The following is a 25,641-nucleotide window of genomic DNA, read 5'->3' as shown; positions in this document are numbered from 1 at the left end:
TGGCCACAGAACGTCTCAGAAAATAGGCATACTAATTAGGGTTACATAAAAAGAGGTGGCTTCAGATTTCTTGGTCTAGGGAGCAACTCCCCCATGGTAGTCAGCCCAGTTTAATACAGTAATCTTGACCATTTAAAAGAACCTGGCACGCATATTGATAATTCAGGGCTCAGATAATTCTGGGGAAATCTCAGGAAGGCCAGTGAGGACAATGAGAAACTAACAATGCCAACAAAAATGATTAAAAAAAAAAATTCTGGGATTTATTTCTCTGTATCTTTTCAATGGTATTTTTTCATATTTACTTACTGGTTGAAGATAGGACAGGACATAGAAGACAATCAAGTTATCCAGGAAATAAAGAAAGGCAGGAATGGACCACTTCATGAAATTAGAGAATTCCTTCCAGGAAGCATATTTCAAATTTCTACTTTGATGATCTTAGAAAGAAACACAGTGTAAATGACCTTGATGAGAATGCCCACATTTTTAGAGAAATTACACTGCACTTGATTACTGATACAATTCTTTAAAGGGAGCTTTATAAACGTGCCTCCATTTCATTACTGTCTCTCTTCAACCCACCAGTTTCATCACTGACAATCAGCAACAACCTTAGGACTACTGGTTATCCTAATTCCTGTTAATTTGAGATAACAGAAGTATTACTTAAGGCAACTCAGAATAAATATGTGGTTTCTCTTGCTGCTGTAAGAGCATAAGGCCAAGAGGGAGATCAAAAAGTTAAAATAAGTTGAAAAAAAAAAAAATCAAGGCTTCATACTGGAATTTTTGCCCCCCAGGGCAAATCAGGAAGGGGGATACTAAATCGAAATTTATATATATGGAACTAGAGAAAGTTAACTTTTAGTAATCCTAGTCAGTTATTATTCCATCTCTAGGTTTCTAAAAACTTAGGCACTGTAGCAGAGAGAATGTAAAACAAAAAGAAAACAAAGGCAGTTTAAGGCCCTGCAAATAATGCATTGAGTTTTATGAGATTAAGAAAAGTAGTCACTAACGAGAAACTGCAAAGTTTGAAACCCTGGAGTATGAAAAGACATCTTGCTGGGCAAACACTTTAATGCTCTAAAGTTTATGTTTACCTCATGTGTGAAGGTATATGAAAGAGGCAGAGGGAGCGGAGGCGCAATAATTGGGGAACTAAGGTGAAGAATTAATGTATATTAAACAGCATATACATTCCATGGAAGGCTATATACTTTACATTTGAGAAAGGAATTAGTATCCCTATGTGATAGCTCAGAAAACTGGAGCTCAGAGAAAATAATCTGCCCCAGAACAGTCTCTTTGATGCCTGTGCACTATGCTACCTTCCCTGCAGGAAATGGGAACTATTTTGAAATATGATACATCTCAAGTTAGCACATGATTTAGAAAATATTTAATTTGAATGAAAACTAACTTACTGCATGAAACTATCACAGAACAAGTAACAAGATAGAGTAATAGGAAGGGCGTTAGGAAACATGAGTTGGTGTCCCAGCTCCTCCCCTTCCTATGCAGCTCTGCATTAACACTTTCTCTTTGAGCTTGTTTCTCCACCTCTAAAACATACTTATGTTTGTATCTTAGCTTCCTCATATAAAATTTAATGGACTAAGCTAAATGATACAAAATGTTCCTTCCAGTTCTAACATTTTTTTGGTCCTATGATAGTATATAGTACCATTTCAAGACTTACCTTTCTTTATAACACAGAATGACACAAGCACACAGAAAACTAGCTTCACCAGTTCTGAGCACACATTCACAGTAGTTGGAAGATAATCATACTTGTTTTCTGAAATGTAACAGAAATGTTTTTTAACTATATATTTTATTCCATGTATGTTTATATACAGTATAACATAATTGTTTTAAAACTTAAAAGCTGGATTTACTACTGGTTATATTAAGTTTCTTCCAGTTGCCTTTGCTCCTTTGGATTTTTTAATCAATTCACCTAATGTATTAGCTATCCCTATCCCATTTGGCTTTTTATTATCCTTGAATTTGTTAAACAGCCTCTCATGTCTTCATCCAAGTTGCTAATACATTGAGGAGGCTAGGACTAAGGGCAAAGAAAGCTCTGTGGCATGGCATCAGAGGCTGCCTGCTAAATTGACCATCAATCAACACCGACTCATGCAACAGCTATGAACTGACCTGCTGAATTATTACTCAGCTCATAATTCTTCTTGTGATTTCTTTGCCTTGCTAAAATTGAGGTACACTCTGTCTATGACATCCCCTTAAGAGTTTTCCAATCTGTTTTATATCACGGTACACACAGAAAACGTTAATATTTGTTTGGCACTCTGGGATAAATGGTACACTGAGGTAAAGAAGGAAACTATCTAAGGCAAGAGGCAACTGGCCTAGGGCTCTGCTACCTTTAGGGCTGAGAGGAAATACTTGGACACATCCAAACCCACTGATGAGTTGGAAAGCTACATCCTAAACTGCAAATCAATAGAATTAGGAAGTGAGGTTTGGTTGGTATGACTTCATCTTAACTGTTACCCGTCTCTTCTAAATGCTTACAAACAACTCGCTTTACAATTTTGCCAAGGATAAACATAAACTTTATTGGGTACTATTTTCAGGAATCCATTTTCCCCACTTTTGAAGACATTTGCTTGCTTCTCTCAGTCACATTAAACCAAAATTGGCCAAATGTAGGGAAAAAAAGCCAAGTGGACACTGTCTATCCAGAACACTTTCTTCCACTCTCCTGTGGTTTCCCTTGACCTTCTCAAACTAATCAGAATCAATTCTTTATTCATCTCTGTTCTTATAGCACTACCTCTAAACCTCTGTGGCACTACTTGTCTCATTGGAAGTGTGTGAAGTGAAATGGAATGGAAGATCCTTAAAAGAAATGGACCATGTTTGTCACGTTCATATACCTGGCACTTAGCAGGCACTTAATAGATGTTTACCTGAATTTAAATATCTGCCTGTTCAACTTACCCCATCATTCAAAGCATAGTCAAAACATCTCCTTTTTCTCAGTTAAATGCTAGACTTAACTCACACTCTGTTATCCTCCAATGATACTTTTCATGATCCATCATGATACACATAAGCCAACATGTGCATATAAGAAGGGGGGACTTTGGATTATAACTTTCAAACCCTTGTCACTGTTCTTTAGCTTGTTCTTGCTTTTCAGTGGTTTTCTTGCAGTCCTTTCATGGCCGATCCCAGACCATATGACAACATGGTATGTGACTTCCCTCCACACATCTCCTGCCCACACTAACAGACCTTTCTACATGGCATTCACTGGTTTCCCTTCAGCCCCAGAGGAAGGGGCTAAGGCCCGACTATTAATCCAATGTCCCCTTTAAAACCCTCCCTTCTGGCTGGGTGCAGTGGCTCATGCCTGTAATCCCAGCACTTTGGGAGGCCGAGGCGGGTGGATCACTTGAGGTCAGGAGTGGCCAACATGGTAAAACCATGTCTGGTCAACATGGTGAAACCACGTCTCTACTAAAAATACAAAAAAATAGCTGAGCATGGTGGCACATGCCTGTAATCTCAGCTATTCGGGAGGCTGAGGCAAGAGAATGCTTGAACCTGGGAGGTGGAGGTTGCAGTGAGCTGAGATCGCACCAGTGCACTCCAGACAGAGCGAGACTCCAACTCAAAACAAAACAAATCTTCCCTTCTCAGATACTTGGCTCCATTTCCTTTGGCTTTAGTGTATCTTTTTGTTTGTTTGTTTGTTTGTTTTTGTTTTTTGTTTTTTGAGACAGAGTCTTGCTCTCTTGCCCAGGCTGGAGTGCAATGGCGTGATCTCAGCTCACTGCAAGCTCCACCTCCCAGGTTCACGCCATTCTCCTGCCTCAGCCTCCCAAGCAGCTGGGACTACAGGTGCCCGCCACCACGCCCGGCTAATTTTTTGTATTTTTAGTGGAGATGGGGTTTCACTGTATTAGCCAGGATGGTCTTGATCTCCTGACCTCGTGATCCACCCGCCTCGGCCTCCCAAAGTGCTGGGATTACAGGCGTGAGCCACCACACCCAGTGTATCTTTTTTATCTTCCTCTCTACTAACTGGCTTACTGCCCTTGGCCTATAAACATGCTCAAAACTCTCCCATCTGAAAAACAAAATATAAAATACTACTTCCTCTAGCTACCATACCTTCTCCATCTCTCCCTGAAACAGTATCAACGTTCTTTATCTGCCCTTTACTCACTTTCCATTCAGGTCTTATCTCCAAGTAATCTGATTTCTGAAACTAACTCCTTTCTGAGATTATCAAACATATTCTCATTCTTAACTCTAAAGGGTATCCTTTAATCTTTAGCTTATCATGATGTTGCCATTCTTTCTCAGTCTTCAAACTTTCTTTCCTTTCTATGAGTCATGTGCATTTAGTTATCCCATATCGCTAATGATGTCTCCTTAATGCTTTTCTGGTGTCCGCATGTCACTTAAATGCTGGCATTCCTCGGAGTTTGGCCCTCTTTATTTTCTCATTCTGCATGAGTCCTCTCTCTGTTCCTTAAGTTTTAAATATCAATTTGACATTAATGTCCCCAAATCTATATTCTAGAACATTTAACTTATTGCCCACTATAAATATCCAAACAAAAACCTACCTCCTATTTATTCATATAATTGGCATTTCCCTCATGTGCATGACATGCCAGATACTGCAGAAAACTGCAGTAGGGACATAGCTCCTGACCTCTTCAACTATAATCTTTTCAAACTCTGCCCAACCTACTCTTCCTCCTAATAGTCTCCATCTCAGCTAAGAACAGCATCAATCCACTCAGCATTCAAACCAGAAACCTTGGATCTATATGTTATCTTTTTTAATTTTCATATTCAATACATTCTCCAAATCCTGTCTTTTCTATGTTCTGAATACTCCTTATTTATCTTACTACTTCCAAAACACTAAGTTAGTCTTCATCACCTATGGCTTTACTTTGCAATAACCCCTTAACTGGCTATTGAGCTTCCTGTCTTTTCCACTGCCATCCAGCTACCGTAACAGTCCCTCATTTTACTCTCCTATTTATAATCCTTCAAGTATCCCTTATCCCTCAGACTGGCCTAGAGACTAAGGTCCCAGCTCCTTACCATGGAATACGAAGTCCTTAAAAATCTGAGACTTACCAACCTCTCTCCAGCCAACCACTCCTTCTCTTTCTTCTGAGTCCTTACACTTTTTTTTTCTTTTTTCTTGAGACAGTTTTGCTCTGTTGCCCAGGCTGGAGTGCAGTGGCATGATCTCGGCTCACTGCAATCTCTGCCTCCCTGGTTCATTCTCCTGCTTCAGTCTCCCTCATAGCTGGGATTACAGGCACACGCCAACACATCCAGCTAATTTTTTGTATTTCTAGTAGAGATGGGTTTCACCATGTTGGCCAGCCTGGTCTCAAATTCCTGACCTCAAGTGATCCGCCGGCCTTGGCCTCCCAAAGTGCTGGGATTACAGCATGAGCCACTGCGCCTGGCTACGAGTCCTTAAACTTTTTGCTTGGTAATTTCAAACTACATGTTCTCACAACATATCCTGCTTTTTTATGCCTCTGTTCCCTTTTACAGGCTGTTGCCTCTGTTTTGAATCCCCTTGTTCACCTTGACTTCTAGTGGATCAACTGACTTCTAATCAGCGAAGTGTTCTCTGATCCATTTGAACTCCACATCATCCCCTACCAAACAGAATATATAACTTTATCCTCTAGACAATCTCTGCATCTTCAGGATATATCAATTATTGCAGTTATTATAATGGATTTTCATGATGTGTTTACATTCATGTCTCTCCTAATAAACTAAGTCTTGAGGACAAGGTCTATATCTTATGCACTTTGAACCTGCTGCTAATACTTAGCCTAGTGCCTGGCAGGTAAATGTTAACTGCAGTAGAGACTTAGGTACACATCTGACTCTCCAAGTAGTAGACCATTAAAGGTCATATCATGATTGTACGTATCCTCAATTGTGGGGAAAAGAGAGATCAGATTGTTACTGTGTCTGTGTAGAAAGAAGTAGACATAGGAGACTCCATTTTGTTCTGCAATCTGTAACCTTACCCCCAACCCTGTGCTCCCTGAAACAGGTGCTGTGTCAACTCAGGGTTAAATGGATTAAGGGCTGTGCAAGATGTGCTTTGTTAAACAAATGCTTGAAGGCAGCATGCTCGTTAAGAGTCATCACCACTCCCTAATCTCAAGTACGCAGGGACACAAAACACTGTGGAAAGCCGCAGCGACCTCTGCCTAGGAAAGCCAGGTATTGTCCAAGGTTTCTTCCCATGTGATAGTCTGAAATATGGCCTCGTGGGAAGGGAAAGACCTGACCGTCCCCCAGCCCGACACCTGTAAAGGGTCTGTGCTGAGGAGGATTAGCAAAAGAGGAAGGAACGCCTCTTTGCAGTTGAGACAAGAGGAAGGCATCTGTCTCCTGCTCGTCCCTGGGCAATGGAATGTCTTGGAGTAAAACCCGATTGTATATTCCATCTACTGAGATAGGGGAAAACCGCCTTCGGGCTGGAGGTGGGACATGGGGGCAGCAATACTGCTCTTTAAGGCATTGAAATGTTTATGTGTATACATATCTAAAGCAAAGCACTTCTTTACCTTGTTTATGATGCAGAGACCTTTGTTCACGTGTTTACCTGCTGACCCTCTCTCCACTACTATCCTATGATCCTGCCACATCCCGCTCTCCGAGAAACACCCAATAATGATCAATAAATACTAACGGAACTCAGAGGCTGGCAGAGATCCTCCGTGTGCTGAGCGGCCGGTCCCCTGGGCCCCCTTTTTTCTTTCTCTATACTTTGTCTATGTCCCTTTCTTTTCCAAGTCTCTCGTTCCACCTAACGAGAAACACCCACAGATGTGGAGGGGCAACCCACCCCTTCACTCAATAACTAGTAAGAAGTACTCAATACAGTTTTGTGGAATTAAAGTGTTTGCTTAAATCCCTACATAAAAAAATAGATTTCTTAAATACATACTTATCAAAGCTTATAATTTATACTGTTGATACAATATGACCGCACAATACAATGCTGACACTTTACCATTGATACAATAATTACAATAGTAAGTACCTCACAAATGCCAAGTGACCAAACAAATATATCCTTCTACTTCAAAATAAGGCGCAATTACACATTTTGCTATAGGTCCAGAAACACCTGTTGATTGAATTAACAGTCAAATGTTACGACTGGTTCTTCACCAAAGGGTTTGATTTTTGTATCTGACTGACTCACATTTCATCCATTATCAAACATTTTTTCTTGTCGAGGAATGCAAGGTTAAATAATCAAATTTAAACATGCTTTATCACTCACATGAAGCAAAAGGCATTATTATCTCCATGTTATATATAAGAGAACCAAAGACAAGAGAGAGATGTGTGATTAGATGGAAGTGCTCCATGCATATACCAAGTCTTAACTTACCTTCATTGGCAGAATACTTCACTAGTAAGATGCGACTTGAGCTTAAAGCAATGAATATGGCACCTAGCAGGAATGTATACATTGTTGACAAGGAGCATATTACAGGATGACTACAGCACTGTTTTTCCATTCCACTGTTTTTTAATTACCTTAAAGAGAAAAACACTTTTATGAACGACCTTGTTGGCAGACCCTAAACGCAAATACCATTGATTGTGAGGACAAAAAAGGAATTTTTAAAAAATTTTGGCTATGACTATATCAGCACCAAGAAAGTTGAGGCATAAAGAAACTATGAGAAAAGGAAAATGAAAATCTGATAAGAGGGAGTACTCTAGAGACAGAAAACGTAGAACCAGATTAGACCTGCTGACAAAGGTAGCAGGTGAGCAAATGACACTTTGCAACAGCAGAAAAGAATTCTTCAAAGCAATTTTGGCTTTTATTTTTAAATTTTATTTATTTATGTATTTTGAGACGGAGTCTCGCTCTGTCACCCAAGCTGGAGTGCAACGGCGCGGTCTTGGCTCACTGCAACCTCTACCTACCGGACTCAAGCGATTCTCCTGCGTCAGCCTCCCGAATAGCTGGGACAACAAGCGCCCGCCACCACGCCCGGCTAATTTTTGTATTTTTAGTAGAGACGGGGTTTCACTATGTTGGCCAGGCTGGTCTCGAACTCCTGACTGTGATCCGCCCGCCTCTGCCTCCCAAAGTGCTGGGATTACAGGCGTGAGCCACCGCGCCCGGCCTCGCTTTTACTCTTATTAGTAAATAATTTTGCTGTAAGATAAGGCTTTCAGAATTGTATTTTCCTCCTCTTTTTCCTCGGAGGAAAAAGCTTATTAGGACAGACTTCATTACAATAACGACCAAAATGGAAATATCTGAAACACTGCTGTAAAGTTTTACTGAACTAGTTAGTGTTTGAAACGGAGGAGATCGTAGAAATCAATGAATCTAAGGCCCTCTTTTGATAGGCTGAGGACACTAAACCCCAGGTTGGGTAAGTAACTCGCCCAAAGCCTCCCAGCGTACTGTAGGAATAGCGCATAGAGCCTGCGGGGAGTGGGGAGAAATGCCAATACTGACAGCCCCATTGGGCGCACGCCTACAGGACGCCTCCCCGACAGGAGGAGGCCAGATTTCCCTTCACAGTCAGGGAATACCCTTTTAGTCACACATGCGCAGTAGGGCTCTTCACTGGCGCACCCTCCCCTCAGACGCAGGCGCAATTCCTTGCCCGCGGGGCGCGGTTACCTCCCTCAGAAGAACTTCTAGTGGAAGAACGCACATCCTAGAGCTGAGACAGTAACTGTCTGGCCCCGTAGTAGCAGCAGTAGCCTTTAGGGTCCATACGTGGAGAAGCTACAGTAGGTATAGGCGAAAAAGCCCCTCCCTCTAAGCCGCCTATTGCAGAACAAAAACCACGATTACGTCCGGATTGGGAAAAAGCGGACCCGACACCCATTGCGCAGGCGCGTTCAGTGTTACGCTTCCGGAAGGAGGGGAGAAGCGGCTTATCCCGCCCCAGCCCGGCCCCTTTCTCACGTCACGTGCCGGGAGAGTCTAGTGTCACGTGAGGCCCCGGTGGCGGCGTAGCTACGGCAAGAGAGTGAGAAGGAAGGGAAGCCGGAAGGGGCGCGAGTGAAGCAAAGCGAGGACAGACAGCTCCCAGAGGGCGAGGGGTGCATGTGCGTCCGCTTCTCACCTCAGGTCTCCCTTCGGCCCCGCTGCCCTCCCTCGCGGCTGGGTGACAGCTGGGTCCGGTCCGTCGCGGGCTGCCTGGGGTGCGAGGATCGCGCACCCCGTCTTCGCGCGCGGTGCCTGCCGCCCCGCCCCCTCGTCCCGCCCGTCCCGTCGCGTCCCGTCCCCTCGGGTGCTGCCAGCCGGGTGCTGATGCGAGTCGGTGGCAGCGAGGACATTTTCTGACTCCCTGGCCCCTGACACGGCTGCACTTTCCATCCCGTCGCGGGGCCGGCCGCTACTCCGGCCCCAGGATGCAGAATGTGATTAATACTGTGAAGGGAAAGGCACTGGAAGTGGCTGAGTACCTGACCCCGGTCCTCAAGGTAAGCCAGGCCAGGGTTGCCGGGAGCTGTCAGGCACATGCTCGACTTTTCAGGGACCAGGCGCCGCAGGAGTCCCCGCTTTCTCCGGCGGGGCAAGGTGTAGGAAGGCAGTAGGGCTCGAGACACAGGGAAGTGTGCAGCCCCCACCCGTAGTCTTAACCGGCTGTTCGTTAGGGCTTTCTGACTCCTCAGGGGTAAACTTGGAGCGACGCTCTGTGCGTGTTCCTGCCTTCTCCCGTCATAACTCTGCGCGGTCGGGTACGTCGGGTTGGAAGGGTGTTCGGAGGCTGAGTAGATTGAAGAACGTTAAATCCAAACACTGGAAGTCTTTTAGCCTTTTTAAGCAAGGATTTTGCTTCTCTTTAAAAAATGAATTTAGTGTTTGACACAGAGGTCAAAAGAGACCTGAGGTGAGGTCACTTTTCCTTTAAGTTTCATAGAAAGTCCGCTGTAGTGGGGAAGTTGTGACTGCGATCCCAACTCGTTTAGATTTCAGAGGAACGAGGTGAAATTGGCAACATTCTCTCATTCAGTAACCTTGAACCCATCTAACGAGCAAAACCTTTTTCCCAAGCTTTTCAGATAGCCGTAGCTGGTTATTAGTGATAACAAGGCACGGTTTGACCCTCCTGGCTGTATAATTTTTAAAAATATATTGGCAACAGTACAGCATTTTTAAAGTAAAAAATTGTGACACATTAGCTGTTACAGTAGTGACTGATTTTTTTTTTAAAGGTAAATTTCTACAGCTGCCTTCAAGCTTTTCTTTTATAACTCTTTTGGAGTGTTTTGTTGTAACTTCATTTTTGCTTTCTGAAAAGTGAGCAAGAATAGTAAATTAATGGGAAGTTCTTGCTTAGTTTTTGTTTTTTTTTCTAGTTGCTTTTAAGCTTTCAGTTAGAATGTACCAATCTCACTGTGGGGGTGAAATACCTTAATATGCTAAGAATAGTGGAGAGTTTTGCTTTGCTCCCTTTCCATGACAAAGGGAAGTACTAGGTCTATACTTTTTCAAATACGTTTTTGTAAAGCTCCTTTTAAAAGAATAACTTATTGGCCAAGTAAGAAATAAACCAGCGATTATAAATGAGAATTTCAACTGTTGCTTTGCTTACATTTGTTTACTGTGAAAGTCATTTTAAGATTATTCAGTCAAACTAAGATTGGAAAATAATTTTCACATTTGAATCAAATGCTTTTACATAATTATGTTAACTTTTCAGAATATCATATCTACCTAGGTATACAGTATTTTAATAATACACCATTGTACAACTTTTTAGTTTCCGGGAGAGAGGAGCAAGAGACTGCCCAAATGAAATATAAAATGTATGATGTAGAATTATGTTTTCAGGAGTCCATCATACTTGCTCACCAAACTGAAAAGGAACTGTTGGCATGTCAGTATGTATGGTATATGTCTTTAGTAAAAAGGAAAGAATGAATGACCGTCTCCTTGATACTCCTGTGCAAACTGTTGTTTACAGAGAGAATCCTTACAGTTTCCTGCTTAGGGAGGGCAAGGAGAAAGAACAAAATCCTCAGGAAATAAGTAATAGCCTTCTCCTAGCAAGTAAAAATTAAGAAAAATCATGTTTTGTTTGGAGTATGTACATGCAGTAAACACTGAAGTTCTTACAATCATCTCTAAGGTTCTGCTTAATTGGTAGAGGCCCCAATCTCATCTGCTCCATCCCCTGACTGCTCTTGCTTAAGCTAACCTGATCTCTTTATTATTCTGTTAAGCACACTCTTGGTTTGGGGTTTTGCATGTGCTCTTCCCTCTATCTGAAACGCGCTTCGCACTTAACAGCCTTATGGCATGTTCCTTTCCTTAAGGTTTTTAAGTCATTATTCAGTGAAGTCTTTGTTCTCTTACCATTCTATTTTAAATGGCCATCTCTCCCCAGCCACCCCACAGATTCCTCTCAGCTTCATTTTTCTTTATGGTATGTTATTCATTACCATTTGGCTTTTCTTCCTCAACTGGAGTTGAAACTCCTTATGAGGGCAAGAATAAATTTGTATTTATGTTATTCACCCCCAAATATCCCCACTGCCTCAAATAGTGTCTGGCACATAGTAAACATTTGTTGAATGAATAATGTTTATAAATGAGTGTTTTCATTTTTGTAGACTCTACCAGAAAATCTTACATATAAAGTTTAGAAAAATTTAGAGAATAGTGTGTCAGTATCTTGGTGGAGATGAGAATTAGGGGAAAATGCTAAATAATTTCTAGATTTGGTTTCTAACATTATTCAGTTTAAATAAGACTGGCTGAATTGTAAGATGTCTAAACATCTTTAAGACATTTTTGCTGTGCTGTAAAATAAAGGTATTTGTTCATTTCACAGAATCACTGTAAGGCTTTATTTTTATTTAAATCTTAGAATGTTTCGCCCGTAATCCCAGCACATTGGGAGGCCGAGGCGGGTGGATCACCTGAGGTCAGGAGTTCGAGACCAGCCTGACAAACATGGAGAAACCCTGTCTCTACTAAAAATGCAAAAATTAGCCGGGCGTGGTGGCACATGCCTGTAATCCCAGCTACAGGCAGGAGGCTGAGGCAGGAGAATCACTTGAACCCGGGAGGTGGAGGTTGCCGTGAGCCGAGATGGCGCCATTGCACTCCAGCCTGGGCAACAGGAGTGAAACTCCATCTTAAAAAAACAAAAAAGAATGTTTCTACATAGAGCTTTACTCTATTATAGCACTGATCTGATAGTATTATAATTATTTTCATGTCTGTTTCCTACATTAGACTTGTATATTCCTGTGGTCATTACCAGTGAGTGAAACAGATAGATAGATATAGATAGATACCAGTGAGGTAGGTAGATAGGTAGATTAGATAGATTATAGATTAGATAGATAGACTAATTTTTTTTTTGTATGTGCTCTATTGCCTAGAAGGGCACCAGGCAAATAATTGCCCCCAAAATATATTTAATTGATAGTGAAACATGATATAATATTGTTTTTCTTTCTGCTTTTTTTAGGAATCAAAGTTTAAGGAAACGGGTGTAATTACCCCAGAAGAGGTGAGTGCTGAAGATATACTGAAGTCTTTTTATTTTACAATAATACTAAACTAGGTGGCTTTTCTGCTTCATAAGAAAACATCTTGAACTTTAATTTTGATTTGAGTAAAATTAGGTTTTATGACTGTGATTTATGGGAATTTCTACTTCCCATAGAAGAAAAGATGTAACTTCCCCGTCAGTTTGCCACTTCTCATATTTCTCTGTAGTTCCTCTTTATTTAGAAATGAGGGTGAAAGAAGGGATCAAAATGAGTCCTATGTCACTTATCCTTGACTTGTATTGGTGTTATATTGAGCTGTGCAGTAAGCTCTGTAATGTCTGTGGTGTCTTGGTTCTGTTTACATCAAATGTGAGTTTTCATGCTTTTCATTGGAAAACTTTGCTTACTACTTAGATATTGTTTTCTCTTAAGAGTTCTATTTCGTTGTCGGTGGAGAAGTAAATACTGGGCTAAAAACCTTTTCAGGCTCCAATTTTATGAATAATTATGGTTTTATCAGACTTATGTTGTTCTTAATAAGAGACAATTTATTTAAGCTTGAATTTTTTTTTTTTCTGCCAATGAAAACACCACTTTTTGGCAATAGAACTTTATTCACTGTTTTGAAACAAACGTTTTAAGCCTTATTTTATGATAAGGCTGCTGCTGTTAAGGTCCAAGGTGTGGAGCTAGAGAATTAACTGATCTTTCAATTTTCAGTTGTGATGGAATTTGTCTAGTTCCAAATCTTTGTGGTTTTAAAAATTTTTTTTTCTTGAGACGGAGTCTCCCTCTGTCGCCAGGCTGGAGCACAGTGGCGCGATCTTGGCTCACTGCAGCCTCTGCCTCCCGGGTTCAAGCAATTCTCCTGCCTCAGCCTCCCAAGTAGCTGGGAATACAGGTGAGCGCCACCACGCCCAGCTAAGTTTTGTACTTTTAGTAGAGATGGGGTTTCACCATGTTGGCCAGAATGGTCTCGACCTCTTGACCTCGTGATCCGCCTGCCTCGGGATTACAGGCTTGAGCCACTGCGCCCGGCTCCTTGTGAGTTTTAAGAATGGTTTCTGTGCTGGGCGCGGTGGCTCACGCCTGTAATCCCAACACTTTAGGAGGCAGAGGCAGGCGGAACACAGGCTAACAGGGCGAAACCCCGTCTCTACTAAAAATACAAAAAATTAGCGGGGCGTGATGGTGGGCGCCTGTAGTCTCAGCTCCTTAGGAGGCTGAGGAAGGAGAATGGCGTGAACCCGGGAGGCGGAGCTTGCAGTGAGCCGAGATGGCGCCACTGCACTCCAGCCTGGGCGACAGAACGAGACTCCGTCTGAAAAAAAAAAATGGTTTGCATAACTAATCTTTTCTCTAAAATTGTCTTTTGTTTTTGGTGAAGACACATGGTAGTATGGAAATAACCTAGGAGACCTGCCTTCTAGACCTATTTCTGTAATTTCTCCTAATGAGGAAATCAGTTAAACTATCCCTGCCGAGGCTTCATGTTTCCTCATCTATAAAATAACGGTTGTGGGCTAGACATTCTGTAAAGATCCTATTCTGCCTTAGGTTTTATTACCTCAAATGCCAAATAAAACTAAGTTTTGATTTTAAGGATATCATTAACATTCTTGCCAAACAGAGGTGTAATTTGAACATGGCTCTTTATCTGAAATCAAGAGCGGAGATGAAAGTATGCTGTTCTTATTGCACTCTTTGGTTTTATTTCCTCTGTGAAGATGACTAATTGTTGAATATATAGTTGCAGTTAGAGATGCAAAGTCTGTGGTCATTGGATAGAATTAAGCAGTTTCAAAACAGGAATTCATCCTAGAATAAATAACTGTTACACTTAATTACAACATCAATCAATTTATGAATTTTCCTCTCTAAAAAAATCCAAGGCCAAATTAGCCCAGCTGGCTGTCTATTACATAATGCAGGGTTGGGATAGAGCACAATTACAGGATTGAGTTAGAGTAGAATGAGCCTGGAGGAGGAAATGGGAAGGCATCATTTGCTTTGTGTAAATATTATATACTGAGTTGATTTGTTCATTTGTTTCCTCTTGCTGTTTCTGAGTTTCTGCCAGACATCAGCTATCTTTTTGTTTTCATTCAGAGGTGTGGCAGTATTGTGCTTAAAAAGAGGGGCAGCTAGTATCTGATACTGTATTGTCAAAAAAACAAAGAAAAAACTAATGTTGGATGTATGTATGACTTGATTAAGTAGAATACTATTAATTGAGGTTAGCTTGAGGAATGGAATTGCTCACCAAGATGTAAATATTGATTCTTGTTGGAGTTGGTCAGTATTATATACTGATAATAAAGATAATAAGAGAACATTTTTAGTCTCTAAGAGAAAGCTATTGCAAGCAATATTGATCATTTAGAAATTTGAATCTTGCATCATTTGAACACGTGAAGCAAGTTATGATGGCCATTGCTAATGAGGGCAGATGTACACATGTATTATCAGTGCGAGTCTGTGTTTTTTTTGTTTTGTTTTTGTTTTTTGTTTTTCGTTTTTCTTGCCTCCTAGTGTTCTTGTTTTTAAATAGAAGATACTATAGGGACTATGAGATAAAATGTTAGTCTTGTTACCTCAAGGCAATACAATGAAAGAATTTTTTATTTTTAATTATTTTGCTTTCATTTAGTTAAATTATTACTTTTAATGCTAATAAATTAGTTCCTGATAACCACAGAGCTAAATGTAGCATCTGGTTGCAATGAGCTCGAAGTGCTCAAAATTTGGGGAAGAGACTATTGTTTTTATTTTGGTTTTTGTCTTTACTTAGGCTGTTTAAATAATAAGGTTATTCGAAGTAAAAGAACAGAAACATAAAGTTTCTATCAGGAATCCAGTTGCTATATCTTGTTAATGTTTCATCTTAAAAGAGGTTATTCTTAGAATTCTTATTTGATAGAATTATATGCTCAAATTAAACTAGAGTATTTTATATAGGCATACTTTCTCAAAGGTATTAGAGATTAAATATTTTGTAATTTTTTGCTGTGTAATAAACCCATGAACAATACAAGATTTTAAGCTAGAGCTGTTGCAAAATAGAAGTAATTTAGCAAGTATGTGGGTGTCACACGCGTCCGTGTGTAGAGACCACCAAACAGGCTTTGTGTGAGCAACAAGGCTGTTTATTTCACCTGGGTGCAGGCGGGCTGAGTCCGAAAAGAGCAAAGGATGGTGAGATTATCATTAGTTCTTATAGATTTTGGGATAGGCAGTGGAGTTAGGAGCAATGTTTTGCGGGCAGGGGGTGGATGGCACAAAATACATTCTCAAGGATGGGGAGAATTACAAAGAACCTTCTTAAGGATGGGGGAGATTACAAAGTACCTTGATCAGTTAGGGTGGGGCAGAAACAAATCACAGTGGTGGAGTGTCATCAATTAAGGCTATTTTCACTTCTTTTGTGGATCTTCAGTTGCTTCAGCCCATCTAGATGTATACGTGCAGGTCACAGGGTATATGATGGCTTAGCTTGGGCTCAGAGGCCTGACAATGCACATCCTGCTTGAGTTGGGACACTGCAGTTATGCTTAACAGACTTAAATTTTCTGCCCTCAGAAATAAGCAGGATTTCTGTTCGCCAGTAAGATCAGCTCATGTTCGTGTAAACTGATAATTCTCAAATGGTTGAAGTTTATCTCCCTGAATCTGGTTTTTATTTCTGAAGAAAAACAAAAACTTGTACAATATTCAGCCCACTTAGGAAGTCTAAGGTTTGTTAGAGAGAATTCAATTTGTTAATTTTGTAGGTGTTTTCAGAGTGAGACCAAAAAGCTTCTAACTTTTTCCCATTGTTTTGACACTGCATTTCTCTTTTAGAAGTGCAAAAAAGCTTTCAAAATCACTTAAATTTTTAAAAATAATAAAAGAGGAAGAGGAAGAAGTGTGCCCTGTGATATAATAGACTTACATTATAGACTTGTATCTATTTAGTAATTTTTTTCAGATTTTTATTGTATTTTCAGTCATTGGCAAGAATGTGTCTACATTTTTGTATCCTTAAAATGGATTTTGACAATTTAAATCTGATAGCCTTACCTTTATCAATTTCATTATACTGCTTTTGGCATTACTTAATCCAATTATAAAAACTGAATTTTTAAAAAACAGCACTTGTTGTTTTTTCTTCCAAGATTAATTTGAATTTTTTTATGGACATTAGAAAACATTGCAGTTTAGTCATAATCAAAAATAAATCTTGAGGCTGGTAGAGCAGCTTTGGTGCTGTTTATATTTTGATTGCTTACTGGATTTCAGTGTTACCTAGTGCCATCAGTTTGGTATTTTGCCACCTTGCACATTAAGTGATGTTTGATTTTTCTTTTTCCTTTTTTTCATATTACTTTTAAATCCTGAATAGTTTGTGGCAGCTGGAGATCACCTAGTCCACCACTGTCCAACATGGCAATGGTAAGTAATATTGAGTAAAGAATAGAAAATTAGTAAAATGCATGGCTTCAGAATTATAGCAATTTGCAAAATAGGTTAATGGATGAAAATTAGAATGACCAGTTTAACTTTCCCCCCAGCAGATTCTTCTGTTAAACAATGCCTCTTCAAAATAAAGGAAGAACAAGTGGGTGTTATACCTATGTTATTTGGCTATGTTAGCACAATATGATGGACTAATTTGAGAAAAATGCATTTACTTCCTTTACTATTATTTCTTTTCTTTATAGTGTCTAAGTCTGACCTTCTGGTTCTTTGAATAATAAATAGTTTAATAAAATTTGATCAGGTTTTTGGCGGGGCGCGGTGGCTCACGCCTGTAATCCCAGCACTTTGGGAGGCTGAGGCGGGCAGATCACGAGGTCAGGAGATGGAGACCATCCTGGCTAACATGGTGAAACCCATCTCTAAAAATGCAAAATATTAGCTGGGCATGGTGGCAGGCGTCTGTGGTCCCAGCTACTTGGGAGGCTGAGGCAGGAGAATGGTGTGAACCTGGGAGGTGGAGCTTGCAGTGAGCCGGAGATGATGCCACTGCACTCCAGCCTGGGCGACAGAGTGAGGCTCCCGTCTCAAAAAAAAAAAAAAAAATTTTTGAACAGGTTTTTTTTTTTCAAATTAACAAAATTTACTGAACATGTTTGTGGCATTAATAAATGCAGAGATTTTGCAATTTTATGTTCTTTAAAATATAAGACATAAACGTTTTCTGTTAGGTTCAAAAGTATGCTCCATCTTTAGGAAACTGGCTAAAGCTAAAAGAAAGGTTTATGATACCAATTAAGGCCTTCATTATAAATCTGCTTTTAAGAGGCTTTAAGTTTTTATTTTTTTCAATAGCTTTTATTTTAATTACTAAAGTACCTTAAGCAATTTAGCAGTTTTCACAATCTATATTTTAAAATATTCTGAATAATAACAGTGTTGTATTACTTCCAAGTACTCATGATAAAGACTCCCTGTTGGTAGCTGAAAAAATGATCTCAATATTGGCAGAACTTTTATTTAAACTAGGATTGTTTGGAATTATCACCTTGTTTGTATATAGGTGCTTCAACTTAATATATCTTTTTTCTTAAAAATTGTTTTTCAATTGTAGTTGAAAGGTATAGTTTTGACTGGGGATAGGAATTCTGTAATTAATCAGTTTCCAATTGATAATGTTTTTCTTAATATCTAAAGAGCTTCAAACTCTTTCATCTGTGGCCTGTTATTCTCCTGCATTTTAATACTTACCGTGTTGCTGAAACAGTTGTCACTGCTTTTTTCAATTACTCTTTATTTTGTAGGGCATTATTTATGTACCAAAAGACTAAAGTTTCAAGTTTGTTTTTATGTATTTTTCTCTCCTACATGTGTTTTTTGTTCCATATTTAAAATTAAATTCATGTCATAGAAGATCTCTGATTTAATAAAGGTGTTTTTTTTTTCTTTCTGTATTCCAGATTTTCTGTTAAAACTATATTTAGCTAGGTTCTGGTCTATAATTTATATGTATTTCAAGTCAAATAGGGAAATGAGGTTTACAGTAATATTCATTTTGTGAAAATAACTGATTCAGGTTTTTTTCTATATGATAAGCATTTTTTTCATTGAGATTTCTTTGTTCTACCAGCTTAATTAAGTAGTTTAGGTATTTGATTTATAGCATTGTTGTAGGGGCTTGTATATATGGACGGGATCTTTTTTTAGCAGGTACTAGTAGTTTTATTCCATTTTATGAATTAGAGTGATTTAAATACTTTTATTGTAACTTAGAACTGAATTATACCCCACTTCAGTGTCCACACTTTTGGCTAAATTCCTGGACCAAAGGAAAAATTCATTTTAAATCAGCACTAGAGCCAGGTTATTTCCATGCTTATGCCTTCACGTGCACAAGTGCTATCATGACCTTATTTTAACTCTTTCCTCAGAACTTCGGGTGTTGCCATGACATTGTTGAATTTGACACTTGGGACTAGTCAAAAGAAGTCTAGAAGGCCGTCAAATAATATTAGGGCATTTCCTGACTTTACCTTGTGCCCAGATCTATGGTTTGAACTTTAGACTGAAGCTTGAAAAGACAGCTGAACTCCAAATTTATGCTCATATGTTTGTGAAAGGCACCACATACCACTCCACCTCTCACCGTTTTCAGATGACCCACAAATTCTTAAGAAGAGGTGCCAGAGCAGCTCAGAAATGTTGTAGATAGTTGGCTCTGACCCACAGAGGGAGCAGTGTTTAAGAGTAGGAGTCCCGAAGTCACTTGGCTTTGACCCTTGCGCTCCCACCAAGTTTTGTGATCATAAGCAACTTGATCTGTTTAATCTTTAGTTTACTTAACTATAAAATGGGATATTTATATTTTCTACTGTTTAGAGTTATGAAGACTAATTGAAAATAACATGTTGGAGACTTAAATTCTATACTCAATAAGCACTCAATAAAAGGTTTTTTGTTTTCAAGAATTATGAATATTGTCATTTTATGATTCAGAGCATCTTTTATCTCTTAATTCTGATTTTAATCCAGTGATAGGAACAGGGATTTTGCCAGCCACCTACAGTGTTACATAATGTCATGCAGCTTTTTTTTCTGCCTTTTCTTGTTCTCAAGATGAGCAGCAGTACTTTAGGATTAAAAATGTGAGAGATTATACAGTGGGCTACAACTCACTGAGGAGCAGCATATTTTATTGTTGTTTAGAGGCAAACATATTAGTTGCTTAATAGTTCTATATTATTCTACCTTTTTTGTCTAATATTTAATCCAAATTCTCTTGGGTCTATCTGCATCTCTTAGTATATTTCACTTAGATTATTGTTGCGCTTTTCTCCATGCCCTGACATGTATTACTTAATGGAGTCCTTCCCAAATCAATTTTAAACCAATTTTCTGAGAATTATGGATTATATCATTTTGAGATTTATATGCAATACTTTCTGCTGTATATTTGCCTATTAAAATATGTTTTGTATTTTGGTGCTTTTCACTGTTTTTAAAGGGCTACGGGGGAAGAATTGAAAGTGAAGGCATACCTACCAACAGGCAAACAATTTTTGGTAACCAAAAATGGTAAGAATTATGTTGCGTATATGAATAAATTTTGCGTAGAGGTATATTAAAATGAAGCTTTCGGTTTTTCTATTGCTTGAAAATTTTTTCCTTAGTTTTATCACCTCTTTCTGTTATTTCTTTTTGCCAAAAACATATAGTTGTCAAGATACGAAGGAAGAGGGCCCTAAGGAAAGTTAGACTTCTAAGTGGATTTTTTTGAAGTTGGCTTCATAATAATCTTTCTAGGTATTTGATTTTAATCTTCTTTAGACTGAAATTTTGTATGGCAAATGAAATTCATACTACCTATGACATGTAAAAGCTCAGAGCTGACGATGTTATTATCCGTTGTGTCATTGAAGGACACAAAAATATTTTGAAACAGGTAGTGGTTTTTTTTTTTTTTTTTTTTTTTTTGGTTGTTTTGAGACAGAGTCTCACTTTGTTGCCCAGGCTAGAGTGCAGTGGCCTGATTTCGGCTCACAGGTTCAAGCGATTCTCCTGCCTCAGCCTCCCAAGTAGTTGGGATTACAGGCCTGCCACCACGCCCGGCTAATTTTTGTATTTTTAGTAGAGACAGGGTTTTGCCATGTTGGTCAGGCTGGTCTCGACCTCCTGACCTCAGGTGACCTGCCCACCTTGGCCTCCCAAAGTGCTGGGATTACAGGCGTGAGCCACCGCGCCTGGCTGAAACAGGTAGTGTTTTATTTATGAAGTTAAATTTAAAAACGACATCAAAAGGTTGTTATAGTTCCTAACTAATCACAGAACAATACATTGATTTCTGTTCCAATTTACTCATTATAGGAAAGGGAAAATAAAGTGAACAGAACAGCAGTTTTTTCTTTTCTACAGCATATTTCTTTTTACAAAGGCTGATAATTTATATCCTGATTGTTTTTAAAAAATCAGGAGATTAAAAAGCAATTTGTTGACCTTATACCATAATGCTTTTACCATATAATTACCCAATCTTAGGCTTATGAATAATAATACCTGTTAATTGACACATTTGCTGTATGAACAACTTACTAGTGTGGTATAAAGAAGTAAAAATCAGAAGGTTGGTGAATTTTAAACTGTTTTATCCATTGTGAATAACTGGAACTTAAATATGAATTATAAAATTTATATTGAAAGTTACTTTAGCCTTGAAAACAAGAGTTCACCTTTACCACCACTGAATATGATAGCTGGTAGCTCCATGTTCTGAAAGTAAAGCCATTAAAATAAGGTATTATTATTCATTAGACTGAAATTGAACTATGATATATATCTCTGACATCAGCCTGCTGTTCTTCACAGACCATCATGGTAAAGGAATGCATAGAACATTCCCAATAGAGCTTTTCTACTTGTCTTCTGACAAAGCAATTTAGGAAAAGGAAAATGTAGCCAAATAATTATGTGTCTATGAGCTGAATGTAACTCTTACTCACCTTTAAAAGTGAAACATTCACTTAGTACTTTGGTGGTATAAACACCCTATTTTATGGACTAAGCTCTCTTCTTTCTAATGGATTTATGGTTAGCAGATTACGTGCTAGTTAACTGTATTTACCATTTTTTTTATAGTGCCGTGCTATAAGCGGTGCAAACAGATGGAATATTCAGATGAATTGGAAGCTATCATTGAAGAAGATGATGGTGATGGCGGATGGGTAGATACATATCACAACACAGGTAAGAGGAGAATAAAATGACATATATTTAGTTTAAATTAAACTCTTTCACAATCTTTTATAATAGCCTTGATTTAAAAAAGAGGATACATAAGGCATAGTTTTGTCCCAATAGACTTACATGAAAAAAGCAGGAGGACAAATTTTAAAAAAGAAGCCTTTAGAGTATGCCAAATTTATTTCTTTTTTTGAGACAAGAGTCTTGCTCTGTCACCAGGCTGGAGTGCGATCTTTGCTCACTGCAACCTCCACCTCCCGAGTTCAAGCGATTCTCCTGCCTCAGCCTCCCGAGTAGCTGAGACTACAGGTGCGCACCCCCACGCCCAGCTAATTTTTGTATTTTTAGTAGAGATGGGGTTTCACCATGTTGGTCATGATGGTCTCCATCTCTTGACCTCGTTATCTGGCTGCCTTGGCCTCCCAAAGTGCTGGGATTACAGGCATGAGCCACTGCGCCCGGCCAGAGTATGCCAAATTTCTATAATACCTGCTACTTCCCATTGCAATTTGAAAATATTATTTTCTTAGTTTCTAAATACAGAGAGGGAAAAAAAAGACCGTCAGAGATGCTGAATATGCATACTACTTTGCTTTACAGTCTCTTGCTTACATGTCATTGTCATTCCATTGCTGGATTATGTGCTCCTCTATGACAGGAACTATACTGTATTCACATTTACCCAGACAACTGACATCTATTAAGTATTTAATAATTATTTGTTAAATAACAACTAAAAGAAATTTTCAGTACTGTAAGCTCCATGAAGGTAAAGATTCATTGTTGAATTCTCAGTATCTATCACAGTGTATGATGTAGAAGTTGTTCAGTAAATATTTGTTAAATGAGTTGAATGCAAGGTTTTTATAAGTGTTTCTATGAGTTATTTGAAACCCTGAATATACTTTTTTATTCTAAGTCCTAAAACACTGTTTTGCCACTATATTTATATAACTATGTACATGCATATTATCATGTGCTGCTGAAGCTAACTACCATTTATTACTTAGTTTTGATGAAGAAAATGTGCTCTAAGTTTAAATCCATGATACTAAAAACAAATTTTTCTCCCTTTGAGTCCTAGAGGTTAGGAGTTACATCCTTAGTAGTAGTAATAAAACAGGATTTCTCAACCTTGGCACTGTTTTTTGGAATGGAAAATGTGCTCTAAGTTTAAGTCCATGATACTAAATACGTTTTTCTCCCTTCGAGTCCTAGAGATTAGGAGGTATATCCTTAGTAGTAATAGAACAGGGTTTCTCAACCTTGGCACTGTTTTTTGGAATGGATAATAATTTTCTGTGCATTGTAGAATGCTTACCAGTATCTCTGGCCTGTAACCACTGGATACCAGTAGCATCCCTCAGTTTTAACAACCAAAAATGCCTCCAGAAATTGCTGAATGTTCTGTTGGGGGAAAATTGCTGCCTTCAGTTGAGACTCACTGCAGTAGACAGAGGGCTAAGTATCTGCCCAGGTAAAAGTTCCTTCTTAGGTCAGTTTCTCCCCTACTCTGAATAAAGGATACTGCCATCTCTTTCCTTATGGAGTTATAGGCAAAGATTCAGGACTTGGGCTCCTTGATCTGAAATTTATTGGCTTATTAGTGAGTCAAGTGCTATATCAAAGCCTAAAGGAAATAACAGATTGAAAAACTTTTAAAAGTAATTTCAAAAATCATCCTTCTTTCCCCCCGCCCCACTGAGTAGTGAAAGTCTTTTAACTCTTCTGCTTTGATTTTTCCATGCCTGGAAGATGTTGGCAACACATCAGTAGGAAATTCTCTGTTGACTGACTGGAACCATTGATTGTGCATTGTTTTTGCTGTCAAGTTAGTGACTTATGAGGCCAGATACTGGTTCCTTTTTCAACTCAGTTTCCCTTGCTTTATCCTTGCTTTTCCTGGGCGTTTTCTTCTATTAGCTTGTGTATTAGTCATGGTTCTCTAGAGAAACAACCCATAGGATGTATACAGAGTAGGTTTTGCTTTCTGTGGTTTCAGTTATGTAGTCAACCATGGTCCAAAAATATTAAGTGCCAAATTCCAGAAATAATTCATCAGTTTTAATTTTTGCCCCCACTGTTGGGAGTAGCATGATAAAATCTGCTATCCTGATCCGTTCTGCCCAAGAGGTGAATCATCCCATTGTCTAGTGTATGCATGCTGTATATGCTACCCAGCCATTAGTCACTTAATAGCCAACTCGATTATCAGGTCGACCGTCATGTACAGCGTAGGTAGGGTTTGGTACTATCTGTGCTTTCAGACACCCTCTGGGGGTCTTGGAATGTATTCCCCACAGATAAGTGAGGACTATTGCATAGGTATAGGTATAGATATAGGTAGATAGGTTTTTTTTTGTTTGTTGTTGTTTTTTGTTTTTTTTGTGTTTTTTTTAGAGGAATTGACTCATCTGATTATGTGGGCTGGCAAGTCTGAATTCTGCAGGGCACACTGGCAGACTAGAGATTCAGGGAGTGTTGATATTGCAGCTTTAGTCCTAAAGCGTTCTGGAGGCTGAATTCCTTCTGGAGGACCTCAGTCTTTTTCTTACAAGGCCTTCAACTAATTGGATGATATCCCCCTATCTTGTAGAGGGTAATCTGCTTTGTCCAGTCTACTTACTTAAATGTTCATCACATCTCAAAAATACCTTCAGCAATATCTAGAATGGTGTTTGACCAAACATCTGGGTGCCACAACCTAGCCAAGTTGACATAAAATTAATTATCATAACCCTTTAGAGTATTACTCTCATTAGAGTCATTTGAGCTTTCTTTTTCTTTGTCAACTGTATCCTACTTTTAGAAGTGTTTTAATGGCGTACTACTTATTATATTTTGACAAAGAGGTTGATTTGCTTTGTTTTTATGTTCCGCAGTCAATTCGTATGTTAAAATTTGGGTTTTACTGTTATGAAATAGTCATACCTATTATATAGTAATTTCTAGAAAAACTGAAGTAAAAGCTTTGTGCTAGACCTGTGGATTTTGACCTATTTTATTTGTGAAAGTGAGCTATTTATTTTGTTTAGGCATGTGGAACAGACATCTCAAAATTTTAGAAGATTAACAAAGGAGCTAAGCATATTCTGTACTTAGGTTTTTTCTTTAGTAACTTTACATGCTATTGTTTTACTATATTTCTTATTCTTGTTAAACTATTTTGTTAACATTGACAGGTACTTTGAAGTAGAAATGTTATCTAGCTGACTGGTGGTGCTGCCACCTTCTTAAGGCTTTCTTTGAGACAGGTAGGTTTTGAGGTATTTGCCCCATAGAGTGCAAGAGAATTGAACCAAAAGTTAGCTTTTATGGATTTTAATCCCAATTTCATCATTTGACTGGGTATAACACTCAAGCAAGTCATCTCTCCAGTGACTTCATTTCTTCATAGGAAGACATTATTACTGTAACTTCCTCATAAGATAGTCATTGTAAGGATTAAATAAGATGTGGAAATAGTAGAAAGCCCCATATAAATGTGATATGATATTACTACCTTTGGGTATCCTACATTTCTGAAGCAAATAACAAACAGATTGAGTATCCCTAATCCAAAAATCCAAATGAAATGTTCCAAAAGCCAAAACTTTTTGAGCACTTATATGATGCTCAAATAAAATGCTCATTAGAGCATTTTGAATTTTTGTATTAGGGATACTTGACCAGTAAGTATGCAGATATTCCAAAATCTAAAAAAATCAGAAATACTTCTGGTCCCAAGCATTTCAGATAAGGGATAATCAGCCTATATTAGGATAACTAATAGCTTTTTGAGAAAATTTTGATGCAAGTTTAATTAAAATGTACATACGAGTCCTGTAGTTTTTTTAAACTCTTCTCTTTCCTTTTTTTTTTCCTGAGATGGAGTTTCGCTCTTGTCGCCCAGGCTGGAGTGCA

At 38.8% G+C, this 25,641-nt stretch overlaps 2 protein-coding genes across 10 annotated transcripts in view; one reads left to right on the top strand and one right to left on the bottom strand.

Moving 5' to 3' along the window:
• Window positions 1-9,005, bottom strand: part of SLC35A5 (solute carrier family 35 member A5) — a 47,818-nt gene extending 38,813 nt beyond the window's left edge. For 4 of the 8 annotated variants that reach the window (XR_001713537.2, XR_001713538.2, XR_010155706.1 and 1 more), the window contains exons 1-4: window positions 8,708-8,842; window positions 7,448-7,596; window positions 1,706-1,804; window positions 310-440 (exon numbers count right to left, since the gene is read on the bottom strand). Coding sequence is in view for 4 of the 8 variants with exons in the window: in XM_063806992.1 (XP_063663062.1) it covers window positions 310-440; window positions 1,706-1,804; window positions 7,448-7,577 (360 nt within the window). In the remaining 4 variants the exon portion in view is untranslated. Of the gene's footprint in view, window positions 1-309; window positions 441-1,705; window positions 1,805-7,447; window positions 7,597-8,707 lie in introns of all 8 variants that reach the window. The other 4 variants (XR_008547062.1, XM_063806993.1, XM_001155611.8 and 1 more) reach the window with 3 other exon arrangements.
• ATG3 (autophagy related 3) overlaps window positions 8,990-25,641 on the top strand; it is a 28,776-nt gene continuing 12,124 nt past the window's right edge. For both annotated transcript variants that reach the window (XM_001155234.8, XM_054680892.2), the window contains exons 1-5: window positions 8,990-9,519; window positions 12,522-12,563; window positions 16,928-16,977; window positions 20,006-20,076; window positions 21,634-21,741. In XM_001155234.8, the coding sequence (XP_001155234.1) occupies window positions 9,448-9,519; window positions 12,522-12,563; window positions 16,928-16,977; window positions 20,006-20,076; window positions 21,634-21,741 (343 nt within the window). In that variant the 5' untranslated portion in view covers window positions 8,990-9,447. The remainder of the gene's footprint in view (window positions 9,520-12,521; window positions 12,564-16,927; window positions 16,978-20,005; window positions 20,077-21,633; window positions 21,742-25,641) is intronic.

Source organism: Pan troglodytes, chromosome 2, assembly GCF_028858775.2.
Source record: "Pan troglodytes isolate AG18354 chromosome 2, NHGRI_mPanTro3-v2.0_pri, whole genome shotgun sequence".
NCBI classification, from domain to species: domain Eukaryota; kingdom Metazoa; phylum Chordata; class Mammalia; order Primates; family Hominidae; genus Pan; species Pan troglodytes.
Note: the sequence above shows the minus strand (reverse complement) of the source record. Positions and strands in the feature narration are given on the sequence as shown.